Source organism: Perca fluviatilis, chromosome 6 (genome assembly GCF_010015445.1).
Source record: "Perca fluviatilis chromosome 6, GENO_Pfluv_1.0, whole genome shotgun sequence".
In the NCBI taxonomy this organism is placed as follows: domain Eukaryota; kingdom Metazoa; phylum Chordata; class Actinopteri; order Perciformes; family Percidae; genus Perca; species Perca fluviatilis.
This window is the reverse complement of record NC_053117.1, coordinates 38,329,572-38,349,571: the sequence shown is the minus strand read 5'-3', so window position 1 is coordinate 38,349,571 and position 20,000 is coordinate 38,329,572. Positions and strand designations below refer to the sequence as shown.

General features: G+C 39.8%; 1 protein-coding gene across 1 annotated transcript; it reads left to right on the top strand.

Moving 5' to 3' along the window:
- Positions 1-4,775: 4,775 nt before the first annotated feature.
- On the top strand, positions 4,776-13,484 carry LOC120560036 (E3 ubiquitin-protein ligase NEURL3). The gene is made up of 5 exons (XM_039802138.1): positions 4,776-4,893; positions 9,576-9,928; positions 10,327-10,486; positions 11,005-11,160; positions 12,527-13,484. Exons 1-5 carry the CDS (start codon positions 4,791-4,793, stop codon positions 12,697-12,699), a joined length of 945 nt encoding a protein of 314 aa, XP_039658072.1. The 5' UTR covers positions 4,776-4,790; the 3' UTR covers positions 12,700-13,484.
- Positions 13,485-20,000: the final 6,516 nt, after the last annotated feature.

Genomic DNA, 20,000 nt, shown 5'->3' with positions numbered 1-20,000 from the left:
CCATGTACAGTACAGGCCAAAAGTTTGGACACACCTTCTCATTCAATGTGTTTCTTTATTTTCATGACTATTTACATTGTAGATTCTCACTGAAGGCATCAAAACTATGAATGAACACATATGGAATTATGTACTTAACAAAAAAGTGTGAAATAACTGAAAACATGTCTTATATTTTAGATTCCTCAAAGTAGCCACATTTGCTTTTTTTGATAACTCTGCAAACCCTTGGTGTTCTCTCAATGAGCTTCATGAGGTAGTCACCTGAAATGGTTTTACCTTCACAGGTGTGCTTTGTCAGGGTTAATTAGTGGAAGTTTTTCCCTTATTAATAAAAAAGCAAAGAGTGGCTACTTTGAAGAATCTAAAATATAAGACATGTTTTCAGTTATTTCACACTTTTTTGTTAAGTACATAATTCCATATGTGTTCATTCATAGTTTTGATGCCTTCAGTGAGAATCTACAATGTAAATAGTCATGAAAATAAAAAGGAAACGCATTGAATGAGAAGGTGTGTCCAAACTTTTGGCCTGTACTGTACACACTGTTGTTCTAAATCTAAAGCTCTTTAGTCTTTCATAGGTTTATATATCTACATTTACAATGTTCTAGAGAGAAAGTCATCTGCTGAGAGTGGTTGAAAAGTGCACTGTAAAAAACAATATATTTAACAAAATATTTATTGGGCAAAACATTACATTTGTAAGAGTAGCTCAGTGTTGTATACAGTAGCATGACACAAGAAAACATAGTACAAACATATGTAAACCAAAGGTATCATTTTTAGAATAAAGAATATGTGTGTGTGTGTGTCTGTGTGTGTGTGTGTGTGTGTGTGTGTGTGTGTGTGTGTCTGAGATAGCACAGATTAAAAGTTTCAACTTGTTTTTCTTTCTGCACTTTTATGCAGGTCAACTTTATTTCTGATTCACCTTTCAAAACCAGATCTTTATCACACGATAAACAAACAGGGGAATGTTCAAACATAAAGAGAAGAAAACTAATGTGAAAATAGAAACTAGAGCTGCAACTAACAATGTTTTTCATCGCTGATTATTTTCTGGATGAATGGATGAGTTGTTTTGGTCTCTAAAATGTCAGAAAATGGTGAAAAATGTGGATCAGTGTTTCCCAAAAAAGCCCAAGATGACGTCCTCAAATGTCTCGTTTTGTCCACAACTCAAAAGATCTTCAGTTTACTGTCCAAGAGGAGAGAAGAGACTAGAACAATATTCACATTTAACAAGCTGGAATATGAGAATTTTGACTGAAACTGATTACAGTTTTTTCCAACTGCTATACACACGTTTTCAAAACGATGTCTCCTTTTTTCAAAACTCTACACACAATTCCCAAAACTGCACACACAAAATGCAAAATGCCTCACATCTCCTTCAAAATGAAACACTGCATTCAAAATACCAAAAACACATCTCAAAATGAAGCATTTGCATCAAATGGCAAACACTTTTTTCATAATAGTACATTTTTGGATATACCATGTACACACTGTTGTTCTAAATCTAAAGCTCTTTTGTCTTTCATAGGTTTATATATCTACATTTACAATGTTCTAGAGAGAAAGTCATCTGCTGAGAGTGGTTGAAAAGTGTACTGTAAAAAACAATGTAATGTTACAGTAAAACAGAAAATACTTATTGGGCAAAACATTACATTTGTAAGAGTTGCGCAGAGTTGTATACAGTAGCATGAAACAAGAAAACATAGTACAAACATATGTAAAGCAAAGGTATCATTTTTAGAATAAAGAATATGTGTATGTGTGTGTGTGTATTGTGTGTGTTTGTGTGTGTTTGTGTGTGTATTGTGTGTGTATTGTGTGTGTTTGTGTGTGTTTGTGTGTCAGAGATTGTATGCAAAAATAATTCTATTCAAAAGTCATTAGATAGTTGCATGCAGTATGGACGCCACTGTAAAGCTACTCAAGATGGGCTTCTCTCATTGGTCAATCCGTGGTTGATCACATGATGAATAAGTGTGGCCTTGATCTCATCAGAGATGGCTCTCCTTCTTACTCTTCTTCCCTCCTCCTCCTCCTCCTCATTGTTGTCCTGTCTCTCCCTCCTCCTCCCCTTGCTCTCTGTCTATTGTTGGCATCCATTGTTCCAAACAGGTAATCTGACCTTTGACCTATGTATAAGCCTATACTAAAGCAATGATTGGTTAGTGTTCAGTTATGACATAATGTGTTTGCACATGTGAGGAGTGTGTGTGTGCCCTGGTAAATAAGTGTAGCATTTTGATTGGTTGTGTTTAGAAATGGAAAGCAAGTCACTTCTTGTTAGATTTTTGTGTCTTAGGTAGAGAATTGTGTTTAATGTTTTGAAAAAAGTGTTTTATGCAATTGAAAGCTGAGTGAAAGGCTGAGAAATAGCTTATGGTTTTGGAGATTTGCTGTGTAGTTTAGCACTTTGAGTGAGATGTTTCAAAAATCGTGTGACATGAAAATATTTTGTGTGTAAGCAGTTGGAAAAAACTGTAAATGTTTATCAAAACAGTTGCAGATCAAGTTAATAGTTGACAGCTAATGGATCTAATCTTTGCAGCTGTAGTTTAACATATTCCTGCTCTACGTTTAACACGTTGAAACATGTCTGATAACTGCAGAGGGTTTTTTTCTGGTGACAGGAAGGTGGTTTGTCCGGAGGACAGGCATGTAACAGTTAGTCATTGTAGAGAGAGAGAGAGAGAGAGAGAGAGAGAGAGTTAGTAACTTTCCAAGAGAAGTGATGTCATTTGGGATTTCCGTTCATGGCATTATCCTGTCTCATGATCGGAGCTGCCAGCCAATGAGAGCTTAAAGAAACGAGCATGTGCGTCCCGTAGAGGGCGACAATGCTCGGCACACACTGGTGGATGATTAACCAGCAAGGAGAGCGGAAAGTTTTGAGTCTGGAGCTTTTGTGTGTGGTTTTTTGTCTCTTCCCCCTAACACCCACCAAAAAAAAATCCCTGGCCAGGCAGGTTTTTTTTAGTTGGTATCCAAACTTCCCCCCTTAAAAACCCAAAAAAAAAAAAACCACCCCCCCACAAACAAAGTCTGGGTGGTTTTCCATGAGATATTGAGTAAGGGGACTTCAGTGTTTCACTAAAAGGAAGGTCATATTGCAGCAGAAGCGTGAAGTCAGATCACTTCTGATCACTTCTCACATCTGATTAAATGGGGAAAACCCAATCAAACCACTATTCTAAATGTTATATGTACATATATATATGTATATATATTCAACAACACAAACTACAGCCTCTAAAATGATCATAAGACTAAAACTTTCTTTTTTATATATATATATATATATATATATATAAATTTTGCATTTCACAAGAAATCCCAGATGAAAGTTCATTTTACAGTTATGCACAATTTTTCTATGCTCACCCAGCCCCCACCCTCCCAGTGATGCTCAAAGCAAACACACAAAAAAGGATATACATATATATATATATACATACACACACACGCCCACACACACCCACATACATATACTGATACATAAACATAGACATACCGTACACACTTACATACATAAAAACTAAAAACAGTAGAGCTGTCGTATTAGACTGCATGTTCAGCTTGTCACCCATGAGTAAAAGGCTTGGGTGTGTGTGTGTCTGTGTGTGTGTGTGTGTGTGTGTGTGTGTGTGTGTGTGTGTGTGTGTGTGTGTGTGTGTGTGTGTGTGTGTGTGTGTGTGTGTGTGTGTGTGTGTGTGTGTGTGAGGTGATGTTTAGTCGCCGTTGGGTGAAAACCTCACATGTCCTAAACTGTTGTTTTTCAGGGTATATACTTCCTATACTCCTACTGATTGCTAGGAAAATCATAACTGTAAGTTGGAGGACAGCACCTTCACCGACAAATATCCAATAACACTGAAACAAGTCGATGTAGTACGAGTACTTCACTAGTACTTCACCCCTATTTACAATTTTTTATCCCGATTGCTAAGATAAGATACACTTCTTGAGAGCCTCACCCATTTTCTCAAAACTGTAAACACAAAACCACATTCTCAAACTACATTCACCAAACATCTGACCCTGCTGGCAAAAAATAACATTTTTTGCATTCAAACTGTGTGATGATTTCTTCTGGCTGGATGATCCAAAAGAAAGTGAGTTGTCCTTTAGAGAAAGGATCCTTTTCTGTAGCAGATTTTATTTGGTGTCTTCTACATCCACGAGGGTTGGGCACTTTGCGTACATGACACAGAAATAAAGAATCAATCAATCAAAAAATACCTGCAGCTTCAAATACAGGAAACACAACATGAAGACAAATTACAGTTAGTGAGTGAGTGAGTGAGTGAGTGTAAAGTTGGGCATTTCCTACATATCATAAACATGTTTGCCTTCACAAGACCATGACTAATACTGAAAGCGATACTGGTCGGCATCGGAGCAAAGATCACACAGTCAGTCAATCAGTTTTTATTTGACACCGACACATGGAATCTTACACGGTATAATTCCTGTAAAACGCTTCAACATTAAACAATGTTTCATCATCACGTGTTGCCATTCCTGCTGTCCAGGTTTGAACAGAAACTTAAAGAGAGAAATGCTGGCCTCCTTCCCTTCCACCCTTCAATTAACTCAAGGTAACTTTCCAAAATTTAGATCCTCCCTCCCTCCTTCCCTCCTCTGTCCCTCACTTCCTCCCTCACTCCTCCTCCTTTTGGCTACCATGTGATGTAGGAGGGGATGTTTGTGTTTTGAAAGCACATGTGCTCCGTGTTTTAAAGGCTGCCGACTCTCCTGCTTCATGACCAATGAACCTGAGAAACAGACGTGAACACATCTTCTCTCGAGACACGAAGGAAAGCTCGTTCTGCTTCTGCAAGATGGTGAAGGAGAGCAGCAACGGGAACTCTGGTGAGACTTTTATTCTAACCCTAACCCTAACCCTCTTTTTCTTCTTCTTACAGAGAACTTGATAAAACTTATTAATCATTATACTGAAATAAGTTAATACAAATTCAGTTGCAATTTTACATTCCAGTGACACAAAAGTTAGTGAAAGAAATCTTTGTGCAAACATAACTTTATATTTAGTGATGTAAAGAGTGACGTGAAGCAGATAAAAGGTGAGCTTGTCACTGATGAGTAAACGAGTTTAGCTGCTTAATGCTGCACGTGTGTGAGTCACAGCCGCAAATATACACCCTTGTGTGTGTGTTATCGTTTACTGCAACTCTAATTCAATTCAGAAACTTTATTAATCCCATTTATTGATTATAATTTATCTATTAATGTATGCATATGTATGTGTATATTCATCTATTTTGTGATTTATTTTTTCAGATTTTTCATTATTATAATTTTTTGTCTTTCTTATTAAAAAAAGAAAGGGGGAAAATGGTTATTGGCATTGTACTGATCCGTAAAACTTATGTGTTCTGAAACACTAAATTCTGTTAGTTCTAAACACATATATATATATATATATATATATATATATATATATATATATATATATATATATATATATATATATATAAACTGTATTAATGTACCAATAATGTACCAATAAATGGGCAATTCATCTGCAGCTTCCCAGTCCGTACAGTCGGTACAAACAGTCACCAAACAATAGTTTAAAAAAAGGTATGCGGACAGTTTAACCCTTGTGTTGTCTCCCCGTCAACCATGACAAAAACACTTTTGTTGTCCTTATCGCAATGTTTCAGTCACGTTTCTCAAAGTTTTGTATTTTACATTTTAGATTTTTTTTTTTTCATTGTTTTGGTCACTTTTTTCAACATTTTAATCGTTTTTTTTGAAATTTTTTCCCGCAATGTTTTTTTCACTTTTTTAATGTTTTGGGTGCTTTTTCGCCTTTTTTGACAGGACAGCTAGGTGAGAAAGGGGGAAGAGAGAGAGAGAGAGAGAGAGAGAGAGAGAGAGAGAGGGGGGGGGAAGACATGCAGGAAATCGTCACAGGTCAGATTCGAACACTGGACCTCTGTGTCGAGGCATAAACCTCTCAGTACATGTGCGCCTGCTCTACCACTGTACCAACCTGGCCACGGTTTTGACCGTTTTTATAATCTTTTTTAACATTTTGTCTTGTTTTTTTTGTTTTTTTTTTCTCTGCACTTTCTCGCCGTCCCCATATTTTCTGATATTAAAAAAAACGTTGAAAACGGGTCAAATTCGAGCCGAGGACAACACAAGGGTTAAAAAAAATTCTAAAATCATCAGAGAAGATGTGGTCTGGTCGCCTTTCTCAGCTTCCTGTTTCTCCTAAACGGAGCACAAAGTCCTTCTGCTGAGCTTCAATAATCTTTGTAACAAACCTTTCTTTGTTTTTTACTACTGGTCCTTCACAGACAGCCAGACACTCAGCAGCCTGCAGATAACAGAGAAATGTTATGATTGGAAACAATGTTCATGTTTGCATGAATGTCAAACCTCCTCCTGCTCCTGAAACGAGAGCACCTGTGCTACTTTCATTATTACTTGTTTACAGTTTAATCTCCTGATGTATCATCTATAAACTTTACCGCTGTAGTAAATCAACGTCCTGTGACTACAGCTCGAGGGTTAAGATATGACTCTTTATCGGTTTATTACGGTAAATTCTGTCACAGTTGTTAACAAACGGCAGCTGGATGATGAGAGGAAGGATATAGCTTTCTCACTTCCAGTCTGGGCCTATTCGCCTGGGTAGCTCACCTTGTAGAGCAGCCGCCCACCTATAGAGGTTAAGTCCTTAGCGCAGCGGCCACAGGTTCGACTCCGCCCTACAGCCCTTTGCTGCATGTCGCTCCCCCTCTTTCATGTCTTCAGCTGTCCTATATAAATAAAGGCCTATAATGCCACCCAAAAAACTTATCTTTTTACAGTTTGGGCCTCATAAAAAGTCAGATATTGTACGTTTGTATCCGCAGAAAGACTGATAATGGTTCAACAGCAGTCTTTCTGCGAATACAAATGTGCAATATCTGACTTTTTTTACTATTGTATTTATAAAATGTATTGTTTTTATTCTGTGTCTTTTGCCTTTATAAGGGTACTTGTCATTTTATTTGTGTATCACTGAGGGTGAGCTGCAGAAAAATTGTCATTGGACAGCTGCTGTCCAGTGACAATAAAACGTTTTCTATTCTATTCTATAAAGTCCCAAAAAAGTCAGAAAAAAACTCCTTAGCCATCGAAGAAAAAAGTTTTTTAAAAAAGCGCTGGAAAAAGCACCAAAAACATCAGAAAAAGTGGCCAAAAACATTTTTAAAAAGCACCTAAAGCATAAAAAAAGCGACCTAAAACGTCAGAAACATCATCAGAAACGTCATAAAAAAAAAAAAAAAAAGTTGAGTTGGACACGTGAGCTCTAAAGTGAAAGCATGCTTGCTACTTTCATTCTGACTTGTTTACAGTTTAACCTTGTGTTTAAAGGAATACCATTTAACTTTTCCCTCTTCGGTCCCCCTACAGGTTGTCTCAATGGAACTACAGCCTACTACTGTAGTTCCAATTAACTAATCTCTAATCAACTTTACTACACTGTAGTAAAGCAATGATTATTAACATCCTGTATATACAGATAAAATATTGTCAGTGTTGTCATAAAGTTACCTCGAGGTGGAAGATACGAGGGTTAAAGGAACACACCGACTTATTGGGAATTTAGCTTATTCACCGTAACCCCCAGAGTTAGACAAGTCCATACATACCCTTCTCATCTCAGTGCGTGCTGTAACGCTGTCTGACGGTTCCAGCAGCATCAGGCCATCACAGAACAGGCAGGTGACTGGTTCCAGTAATCCTACTGCTCCGAATAAGTGACAAAATAACACCAACATGTTCCTATTTACATGTTGTGATTTGTAGAGTCACAGCGTGTACAAAAAACAACGTAACATGAGACACAGCCATCTTTTAACCAGTAAACAAACCGGGAACTATATTCTCAGGCGGAAGAATATAGTACTTGGGCGGAATGATATGCTCGCAGCAAGCCTGTCTGAGAATATAGTTCCCAGTTTGTTTACTGGTTAGAAGATGGCTGTGTCTCATGTTACGTTGTTTTTTGTACACGCTGTGACTCTAAATCACAACATGTAAACAGGAACATGTTGGTGTTATTTTGTCACTTATTCGGAGCAGTAGGCTAGTTGGAACCAGTTACCTGCAGGATCTGTGCTAGGCTAAGCTAACGCTGGAGCCATCAGACAGCGTTACAGCACGCACTGATTTGAGAAGGGTATGTATGGACTTGTCCAACTCTGGGGGTTACGGTGAATAAGCTAAACTCCCAATAAGTCTTTAAGATATGACTCTTTATGATGAGATATTCTGTCACATGTTGTTGACAAACAGCAGCTAGATGATGAGATGAAACGTATTCACTCCGATGGCTTCTGCCAAGTCCTCTCCTAACCTCCTCTTACTGCTCTTTAATCTAATTTTAATCAGTTTCTTTCCTAAAAGTTATGCACCTTCTATTTCTTTAACGTTGGTTATCCGTATCGTGGCGGCTATTTAACCATCTGCCTCGACTGGAAAGCACTTTAGGTCAACTTCTGTCACTTGACTCATAGTCCGGCGTTCTGCACACCGGGCTCACACATCAACATGTATTATCAGTTACTGCATCCTTGTTATGATTGGAAACCATCCTATCTATCTTTACAGGAATTACTTCACATGTTCCTCCAAAGTGAAAGCATGCTTGCTACTTTCATTCTGACTTGTTTACAGTTTTACCAGTTTAAGTCTGTAATACACTTTATTACACTGTAGTAAAGCAATGATAACATCTCAATCATAACATCCTGTGTGGTCAAAAAGTTACCTCAAGGGTAAAGCTGTTAAGAAATTACTCTTTATCATGAGTTGTTTAATTATAATTTTTTTACGATGCAGTGGATTTATTGCAGGTCAACGTTGGATACAGTCCGCACTGGTTCATACAGGCGATATTATTATTTGTCCCGTTCACAGCTCATCCCACACATTCTTCCCTCCGACTCCTTAAATGTTTCCCAACTGCTCCTGAAAGACGCTGCGATCCTGAATCTAAGCTTCTTATTCTTGCCTTCCACCTTCTTGTAAAAATACAATACTTTTTCATATTAAAATACAGTTTGTAGCTTCAATTTTACACAAAATGTGGTGTATTTAGGGGTCTTTTTAATGTTTAATAATGAGGAATATTTACACCTGTAAAAAAAATATTTCCTCTATTCACTCATTTTATTTAATTTAAGAAATGTGTTTACAGTATTAAACTTGAATGCAGTTTAATCTATTAAATAGAAGATCAATATTTATGAAATTATGATACATTACTGAATATATTTTAACAGTTTAAAAATAAATCTGCAAAAAAAATAAAGAAAATAATGTTTATTCACAGTCACAGTGACAGTTACAGTTTTTAAATCAATTTCTTTATTGAGTTTTGGCACTCACAGATAGTACATAAACGTTTAACAGGTCAAATGTTTCCGTGTTTAAAAAAAATACCAGACAAAATCTGTAAAAATATAACGTAATGATTTTGTAAAATGCAGTTATTTTTAACAGTGTGTGTCTTTGTTTTGTCTTTGCAGATGTTGGGTCGGATGCGCCTCCCAGGTGCAGCCTGTCCTGCCTCGGTCCTCTGACCTTCCACCCTCGGGCCACGGGCGACCAGGTGCGCCTGAGCCAAGGGTGCCGCCTCGCCGAGAGGACGGGCGCCACGTTCAAGAACGGCCTGGTGTTCAGCAGCCGCCCGATGAAGACCCAGGAGAGGCTCCGTCTCCGGGTGGAGAAAGATTCGCACAACTGGCACGGCGCCCTGCGCGTGGGCTTCACCAACGTGCCGCCCACGGCCAGATCTCTGCCGCTGCCCGTCATGGCCATCCCCAACCTCACCGACGAACCGGGCCACTGGGCTGTTCCTGTGCCAGAATCCCACTGCCAGGTACGGGTGCAGCGCTACGTCCATCTGAAGCCATGTGTCGATTCAATTACATTTTATTTATGCTGTCAAATCACAACAGGGGCCCTATCTAATAACGCAGCATTTCATTGTTATTTTAACACCATTTTGGTGGCATAGTGCTCGTGCCATATATGATCTCCTCACGAGCTTTCACTTAACGCACGAGCAGATCAGTTTCTTCTCCTGAAAATCTCTCCGCCATCATAATAGCAATGGCGCCTGGCCATGGGCCTCTGCATCGCCTCGTATCGGTCGCAGGCCCCTGAATTGAATCAAATCGGAATTGCATCGTGGCAGACTTTGTGATATCAGTAAATATCGTATCGTTGTCCAAAATATGGTGATTAAAAGGTGTGATTTACCCCCCTACTTGTCAGGTGGGTTCGGAGCTGCAGTTCTGGGTCTCTCACGGAGGCTCCGTGTACGTCTCCAGCAGCAACACCGAGGCGCAGAAGGTGCTGTCGGGGGTGGACCTCAGCCGGCCGCTGTGGGCCATGATCGACGTCTACGGGCAGACGCGCTCCATTTTTCTCCTGGGTAGGTGCTCTATAAATAACAATGAGTGCATGTTTTGCTGTGCAACGTTTAAAGTGCAGCCGGTTTTTCTCGTTCTGGTTCATTTCACATGACAATGCCGAGAGATTGTTTGAATAAGAGCTGCAAAGATGATTTGAATAGTTGTCAGCTGTTAAATGAATCGCCAACTGTTTTGATAGCTTGAGTCATTCTTTTAGAGAAAAAAAAAGGAAAGATCCTCTGATTCCAGCTTGTTAAATGTGAATATTGTTCTAGTTTCTTCTCTCCTCTGTGACAGTAAACTGAATATCTTTGAGTTTTGTACAAAACAAGACATTTGAGGACGTTATCTTAGGCTTTTTGGGAAACACTGATCCACATTTTTCACAATTTTCTGACATTTTATAGACCGAACAACTAATCGATTAATTGAGAAAATAATCAACAGATTAATCGACGATGAAAATAATTGTTAGTTGCAGCGCTGGTTTAAATGTTATGAAAAATAAATGATTTAATGCCTCTACTCTTTGCTGCAGGCTCAGAGAAAAGGGATCTGCTTCGCACCAGACGGTCCTGTCCTGCACCTGAACGCCTCACCTCGCCTGACGTTGACAACCACTACAGTTTGTCTCGAGTCTCGAGGCTCTGTGGAAACAGCGATGAATGCATCTCCCTTCTGGAAGTCCCAGCAGGTAAGAAAGAGTCCATCCGACCAAATAGTCTGATTTTAGTGTTTTGTAGAGACTGGCCTTCCCCGAAAAACGCTTAATTAGTTTGTTCAAGCAGCAATTCTGACCTATATTTACGTTTCTAGTGGCGGCGCCCTCTATTGGCCGTAGTAGTTTTAACGGAGCGCAGCAGTCAAACAACCTCAGGACTTTCCCCCGGGAGAATAAAAAAAGTTTATTTTCTTAACAGAACAAACAAATGTTGTCACGTCAACTTCTGTCACTTTCTTCAACTTCATAAAAAGACGCTCTGAGCTGCAGAAAAAAGCCGGCGGTGGCGTTTAACCCTCGTGTTGTCTTCCCGTCAACCATGAAAACAATGTCCCTATATCAATGTGTTTTTCAAAGTTTTGTATTTTACATTTTAGTGTTTTTTTCTCTCCATTGTTTTGGTCACTTTTTTCAACATTTTAATAGCTTTTTCTGACGTTTTTTTATGCTTTTTTTTGTCACTTTTTCAATATTTTGGGTGCTTATTTTTGACTTTTTGACACATTTTTTTGCTTTATTTAACATTTGGTCGTGTTTTTTTTTTTTTTACATTGTCGGCCCTTTATCGACGTCCCATATTTTCTGATATAAAAAAATGTTGAAAACTGGTCAACCCGAGGACAACATGAGGGTTAAAAAAGGGTCCGGACTTTTTTGAAAACACGGTCTAGCCTACTCCGTAGGATTATAATGTAAAACAGATGCTGGCAGCTTTAAAAAAGACGCCAAGTGTGAACATAGTCTTACTGCTATTCTCTAAGTATTTCATATCTGGATTAAAACATATGAAGCCCTCCGCACCAAGTTGTGACTGGGTTTCCTAATCCAAACAGAGATGGTAGCCTTAAATTACAAACATGCTTTACTTTGTATCATCTGAACCAAGATTTATAAAACGTTGTATCACAAGCCGTTTGGTTAGGTTTTAGGCATATTAAACTGGGCTTACAATAATGTGTAGGCGACCTAAAGCCTTTATATACATCTTTTTTTGCGTAGAATACCAAGCTATTAAAACAGTAATTGTTGGCATGATTCTATAAATCATCTTTTAATGTTAAACCTACACGTGGCACAAGAATCTTAGGATTACTATCTTAGTGACTACCTCACCTATAGGCCAGTGAGTATATCATCAGTGGGGATTTATATTTGCTAATAATATGTTAGAATTATGTTAAGACATTTTAAAACTTTTTGACAACAATTTGGAGGCCCCCCTGCAGTGACTCTGAGTACCCCCCTAGGGGTCCCGGACCCCCTGTTGAAGATCCCTGGTTTAGAGAGAAACTATCTGTGATGTCAGTCTTGTAACTGTGATGTTTGTGTCTGATGGCAGGTGGAGGCTGCGTGTCGGACTGTGTGGTGTGCATGGAGAAACAGGCCAGGATCACGCTGCCTTGCGGCCACCTCTGTTTGTGTAACGCATGCGCCTCCAGAGTCGTGGAGGACTTTGGCACGTGCCCGCTGTGCCGACACCAGATCAGAGCTCCGTCGGGGGAGAGGAGGTGATGTCGCTGGGCCGCTCTGAGCTCCGAGACACTCGGCAGGAATCACCAGAAAACAAGCTACCACTGACTGTAACGCAGGAAACACTTTGAGGAGCAGCGACTTAACGAGTCCTGGTTGCCGCAGCGATTGATGTGTGTGTGTGTGTGTATATATATATATATATATATATATATATATATATATATATATATATGTGTATGTATGTATGTATATATGTATATATGTATGTATATATATGTGTTTATAAATGTACAATGGGAGAGTTATAAATTGAACATGTTGGTAACAGTAAGATATTGTAGAACAGCATTTTATCAGCAACATGTTTTCCATGTTTCATAGTTTTGGCATTTCTTTCGCATGGACATCCAAAAGTCTTTTTCTATAAGTCGTTCTGGTCGTAACGGGGACAGATGTCCTTCTCAAGACTGACAGAGACGCATCTCACAAGCCTGAGGATCTACATATCTATATATATCTATGCTCTCTTCCTTCGTATGTAGATGATGTACAGCGTGTGTATATCTGTGAGTATTTTCTTCATCATGTAAGAGAAAGTGTGAAACTTTACTACTGAAAAACTGCACTTTTATTGTGATTGTTAAATGAGAAAAAAAACACATTTTGGTGAAGACAATCTATGATAAATATGTTTTGCACTCATTTACATTCACTGCACTGTATATATTTTGCCTTATTGATTTTGTAAATCATAAATTTATTTTTGTTCTCTAAAAATTATATTTTTTTATATTTGACTGTCAAAATAAAATGCATTACATCTATCACAGTATTCTCTTCTCTGTTCTTTTTTTAGTTGAACGTGATGTTATATCTAAAGTTAAAAAACGTCTGTCTATCAGCTGATAAATATAAATATATGTATTCCTTAGTCTCGGATAGCCAGCTCTGTCTCCACAGCCCTGAGGAGTGAAGCCTGGCTCCACCACAGATGCATTCTGGGATAGGAGAGAAAACGATCTGGGTTGTTTGCATTTCTTTAAACCAATCACAATCGTCTTGGTCGGCGCTAAGCTCCGGACGCAGCCACAGTGGCTCTGCTAAATAGTCTCAAAAGGAACTTGTTTTGGTGGAACATTTGCATGCTGCAAAAGGAAACTCCACATCCAATATTAAATGAAGATAACTGTTACAATACAGCAGCGTGAGCTATTTAAATTAGCTGATACATGGTTAAACCTCATTGGCTCTTACCAGTGTATCTCCGTGTGTACTTCGTCCCACAGCAATCCCACCAATCAGTCCCAAAACATCCCAGTTAGAGAGGAAATTACCTAAAAATATTCTTAGTAAATCTTAACAATCATTCCCTGAAAGAACCGCGCAGACCTGCCTTGTTGCACCATCCAAATTTTATCCAAAACTTGAGATTTTGAGCATGTAGCTCGCTAGCTCGAAGTTTGTTTGGAGGGACATCCGGTCCCATGTCTGTACAATTGTCCTGGATGTGTACTTCTGTTGATCTATATTTCCTCACTGTTATTTAGTAAGACTTATTGAATTCAATAAGGGAAGATTTGACAGAACAAGTGGACCTTGAGTAGCGAATAAGAGCATGTTTTCAGATATATTCATGTTGCAAAGAATGATTTATAGTTTTGAAAATAACGATCGGTGTGCACACTACAGATGGACTGCTGATGAAAACTAAATCTACACTCTCTGATCATCGCTCAGGTTGCACCAGGAGCCTTAACAAATAAAATACTTGTTAAGCTTCATCAGTAAAAATGTGAATAAGACTAGAGACAAACACATTAGGTGTTAGTTCTTGCACCATCAGTGACATTTAATCCTCAAAGTTAAACTACAGGGGTCAGCCCTATGTTCCCACAGCCCAATGTTCCCACAGCCCTATGTTCCCACAGCCCTATGTTCCCACAGCCCAATGGTCCCACAGCCCAATGGTCCCACAGCCCTATGTTCCCACAGCCCTATGTTCCCACAGCCCTATGGTCCCACAGCCCTATGTTCCCACAGCCCTATGTTCCCACAGCCCAATGGTCCCACAGCCCTATGTTCCCACAGCCCAATGGTCCCACAGCCCAATGTTCCCACAGCCCAATGGTCCCACAGCCCTATGTTCCCACAGCCCAATGGTCCCACAGCCCAATGGTCCCACAGCCCAATGTTCCCACAGCCCAATGGTCCCACAGCCCTATGTTCCCACAGCCCAATGGTCCCACAGCCCAATGGTCCCACAGCCCAATGTTCCCACAGCCCTATGGTCCCACAGCCCTATGTTCCCACAGCCCTATGGTCCCACAGTCCAATGTTCCCACAGCCCTATGGTCCCACAGTCCAATGGTCCCACAGCCCTATGTTCCCACAGCCCAATGGTCCCACAGCCCTATGTTCCCACAGCCCAATGGTCCCACAGCCCTATGTTCCCACAGCCCTACATTCCCACAGCCCTATATTCCCACAGCCCTATGTTCCCACAGCCCTATGGTCCCACAGCCCTATGTTCCCACAGCCCTACATTACCCACATCTTTATTTTCTCACAGCCTATTGTCCCACACCAATGTTCCCACAGCCCAATGGTCCCACAGCCCAATGGTCCCACAGCCCTATGTTCCCACAGCCCTATGTTCCCACAGCCTCTATGTTCCCACAGCCCAATGGTCCCACAGCCCAATGGTCCCCACACAGCCCTATGTTCCCACAGCCCAATGTTCCCACAGCCCTATGTTCCCACAGCCCTATGTTCCCACAGCCCTATGTTCCCACAGCCCTATGTTCCCACAGCCCAATGCTCCCACAGCCCAATGTTCCCACAGCCCTATGTTCCCACATTTCTAGGACATTTTCAAAATTAAGTCTTGTGTTCCTACATTTCCCTTAAATTTAAGCCCTATCCTCCCACAACATTTTTTAGGGTTAGGCTGTATTTTGTGTCATATTATCTGCGTCTGTAAATCATTTGCTTTGCTGCAATGATAACTTTTATTTTGATCCGACAGCCAAGACTGTAAACAAGTAAGAATGAAACTAGCCGCTTGTTGCACTTTCACATTTGAGGAACCTTCTGAAGATTTCCTGCTCAATAGCTACAAGTATACAAATAATAATAATAATTATAAAAGTGAAGTCAGGAGATTTGTTAATTGCTTAACGAGTGCTTTAGTCTTTGTCAAAGCTCCTGGTGCAACCTGAACGATGATTAGTGAGCGTAGGTTCAGTTTCATCAGCGATCTGTCTGATTTGTGTCATGTGCTAGTATTGTGTTTATTTTCAAAACTACAAATCATTCTTTGCAACGTGAATAATATGCTCTTATCTAAAATAACATGCTCTCAGTTTGAGCGTGACCGTCTCTACTCCAGGGCCACATGTTCTGTCGAATCTACACTTATTGAAATCAATAAGCCTCATTTAATAACAGTTGTTTAGGAATATATATTTATATTAATGTTTGTTGGGTGAACCAGGCGTGCAGAAAACAGTTCACAACATTCTGGCCTGAAAGACTTTAAGAAGTGAATAATAACCTGGACACTTTACCTTTTATTGTCATGTTGTTGTGAACAATTGTGACAGAATTTAATAAACCAATCTCATCCTAAAGAGTAATTTATGGTCTGTTGATCCTCGAGCTGTTTTCACAGCATGTTAATAATCATTGCTTTACTACAGCGTGGTAAAGTTGATTAGAGATTTAAACACAAGGTTAAACTGTAAACAAGTCAGAATGAAAGTAACACAAAGGTGCTTTCACTTTGGAGGAGCAGGTGAAGCCATTCATGCAAAGATGAACACTGTTTCCAATCATTTATACATCAAACCAGGGCCGATGCTTATTTTATTTTTACAGATTAAAGGACTAGTTTGACCGTCCTGCTAAATTAGTGATTTCATAAGACGATAATCTCTGCGAGCGGCTGCGATTGACGAGCGGCTGAGTTTTGTACTAACTGTAAGCGAGAGAGAGAGGGTTGGTTTACGACGATGTAAAGTGCATTACAGTAGTCTAAACGAGTTGAAATAAAAGCATGAATCACATGCTCAAAGTGCTTACGAGATAAGACAGGTTTAATTTGAGATTTTCTCCTCATTTGATTCTTGTAGTCCACAAAGAGACTTTTGTATTTTTTCCTATGTTCAATATTTTGCATGTAATAATAATAATAATTTATACTTTATTAATCCCACAAGGGGACATCCCAATGTTTTCACTCTGTTGTTATTACACACAGGTCTGAATTACACACACATGCTCAGTACCTATGCATGGTATTGGAATTGGAATTGGAAATTGATTTATTTGAAACAGGGACAGTGCACAAATATACATTAAACTTGTTAAACAAGAGAATATGTCTTGGGCCAGGTTATAGCAACAATTGCTAATTTCCACCTGTAGTCCCTGGGCAGGTATGACAAATTTAAAACAAAACAAAACAATTTACAATTTTAAATAGAAATATCACAAAACTATATATAAATGACATGATGTGCATAGTAATTAAGAACAAACAGTTTAGTAAAAACAGGGGCGCCATCAGCCCACTCACTCTCTCTTTCTCTCCCCTCCCAGCACACACACTGAAAGAGTTCAGCAGCAGATTAGGCACATTAGAGTACATGCAACTCCAGATATTCATTCATACACACACACACACACACACACACACACACACACACACACACACACACACACACACACACAATGGAGAGATGTCAGAGTGAGGGAGCTGCCCATGGAAAGGCACTCCGAGCAATTGGGGGTTCGGTGCCTTGCTCAAGGGCACCTTGGCAGTGCCCAGGAGGTGAACTGGCACCTGTCCAGCTACCAGTCCACCACCATACTTCGGTCCTATGGGGACTTGAACCAGCAACCCTCCAGTTCCCAACCCAACTCCCTACTGACTGAGCTACTGCCACCGAATGTATCCTCTGTTATAATAATACATTTATTCATTGTTATCCAGTGAAATTACAGATTTAGCAGGACAAGGCATATCCGTGTCACATTCTCATTAGGGGCTGAACCCCCCTAAAGGTCTGATCCTAGAATCGCCCCTGCTTCTAACATTCAGCAATTTTACTTGCTTACGTTTCAATTTGGGTTCTTACCAGTCCCTCCAGAAAAACGTGATTATGCGATCGCATAATTCAACGCATAATCAGCCAAAGTCCCCATATTTTATTTATATCTCAGCAGAAAGTTGAAAAATGTTGCATTTACTCCACACAAGAGCAGCCATTTTCCCCTGTTGCCATGGGAACGTTATGAAGTGATGTAATTACGCGATGTGAACACCAATGAAAAGTTTTCATTGCATAAAATGGCATAAATATCATATATAGCATATTCCATCGCATTTTTTAAGAAAACGTGCCGAATAATCAAGGATTTTTTGGCCCGCAACAATCACAAAAAAAACTCCTAATTTTTCTGGAAGGACTGTCTAATCTGGGCCATGAAATGACCAACTTCTTCTCTGGGGACTACCAACGTTAAACTCCACAACCGTCTCCTGCTCTCCCTCTGACAGATCAGATAGACACTCAGGCAAAGGCGGGAGTCTGGCACGACCTCCTCTGATTGGCCAACACTACGTTTCTGTTGACCCTTTCCTTGACGGGGTTATGGCGACAGACACACAGGATATTAAACCTGTTTCCAGCCCTTTGAACCTGTAATTGTTTGTCCTCTGTCACTAACGGACAAGTTCTCACAACTCTCACTTGAAGCACTAAACTTGATTTAAAAAAGAATGAAGAAATTTAGGGCTTGAGTCCCCCTAAAAAGGGTCTAAAATCGCCCATGCATCAAACGACTGATTGATTAAATATTGAATGAAGAAAATAACCAGGCAGATGAATCAATAATTAAAAATACACTGTTTGTTGCAGCCCTATTTGAAAGGAGGGGATATTACAAGAGCCGACACGATAAAGCAAAATCAAGTAAAGCAACAGAAAGTTAGGAGAGGAATAAAATCAACAACAGATTAAAAAGCAGTAAGAGGGGGTTAAAATAAGTCAGGAGAGGACTTGGCAGAAGCCATCGGAGTGAATACGTTTCCTCTCCTCATCTAGCTGCTGTTTGTCAACAACTGTGACAGAATATCTCATCATAAAGAGTCATATCTTAACCCTCGTATCTTCCTCCTCGAGGTAACTTTATGACAACACTGACAATGTTGAATGTTTTTTCAAGGCACCTAACCCTAACCATAACCATAACCATAACCATAACCATAACCATAACCATAACCATAACCCTAACCCTAACCATAACCATAACCATAACCATTGCCTAATCCTTTTGCCTTCCAGGCAGCGCTACCTGGAAGGAAGGTGACGTTAGGGGCTTAAAACACCAAACACCCCTATTTTTGGTGCTTATTTCGAAGTTTTTGTTTCTTTTTCGATGTTTCTGACGCCTTTTCTGACGTTTTAGGCCCTTTTTTATGCTTTAGGGGCTTTCTTTAAATGTTTTTGACACTTTTTCCAGACGTTTTGGTGCTTTTTCCGGTGTTTTTTTTAACGTTTCTTGTCGCTTTTGTCTTCGATTGCTAAGGACCTTTTTCTGAATTTTTTGGGGCTTCATGAGGCCCAAACTGTAAAAAGATTATTTTTGGGGGGGCATTTTAGGCCTGTATTTATATAGGACAGCTGAGGACATGAAAGGGGAGAGAGAGGGGGAGCAACATGCAGCCAAGGGCGGAGTCGAACCTGCAGCCGCTGCACAGTAAACCTCTATAGGTGGGTGGCTGCTCTACAAGGTGAGATACCCAGGCAACTAGGCCCAGACTGGAAGTGAGAAAGCTTTATGAGACATGCAATAATACAGTCAAAATATTTGACTTTTTCTCTTAAATAAAAGCATGTCAATAAACTCGACATGTCTGGCCCTTTATGTGATTCACATTTTCCATTCTGGCCCTTATTAGAGTTGAGTTTGACCCCCCTGCTTTAGAGGAACAGGTGACTTTTTGCCATTCATGCAAACATGAACACTGTTTCCAATCCTAACAAGGACGAGTTGCATCAAATGATAACCCACAAACACAAGGATGTATATTTACAGTTGTGAAATTAAGCAACTTCTTACTTTATGTAAAGTCTTTTTACTCATCAGTGAGAAGCTGAACATTTCCCGTAAACGTAAAGTTTCTAGTTATCTCCTTTATTTCACACTTTACAGCACTATTATGAATCCTTTATCACATGTCTCTTATCTGTTTGATAATCATCTGTTTTACAGCCCTCATAAAAAAAGACCTGGACGTAAACAACACGCTTCTGTCTTCTATCTCACCTAAGCAG

Bases quoted from the DNA above. Each gene is read 5' to 3' on its own strand.
- LOC120560036 (XM_039802138.1), top strand. From the start codon at position 4,791: ATGAACCTGAGAAACAGACGTGAACACATCTTCTCTCGAGACACGAAG. The intron at 9,929-10,326 runs GTACGGGTGCAG...CCTACTTGTCAG, and splicing joins TGCCAGAATCCCACTGCCAG to GTGGGTTCGGAGCTGCAGTT. The intron at 10,487-11,004 runs GTAGGTGCTCTA...TCTTTGCTGCAG, and splicing joins GCGCTCCATTTTTCTCCTGG to GCTCAGAGAAAAGGGATCTG.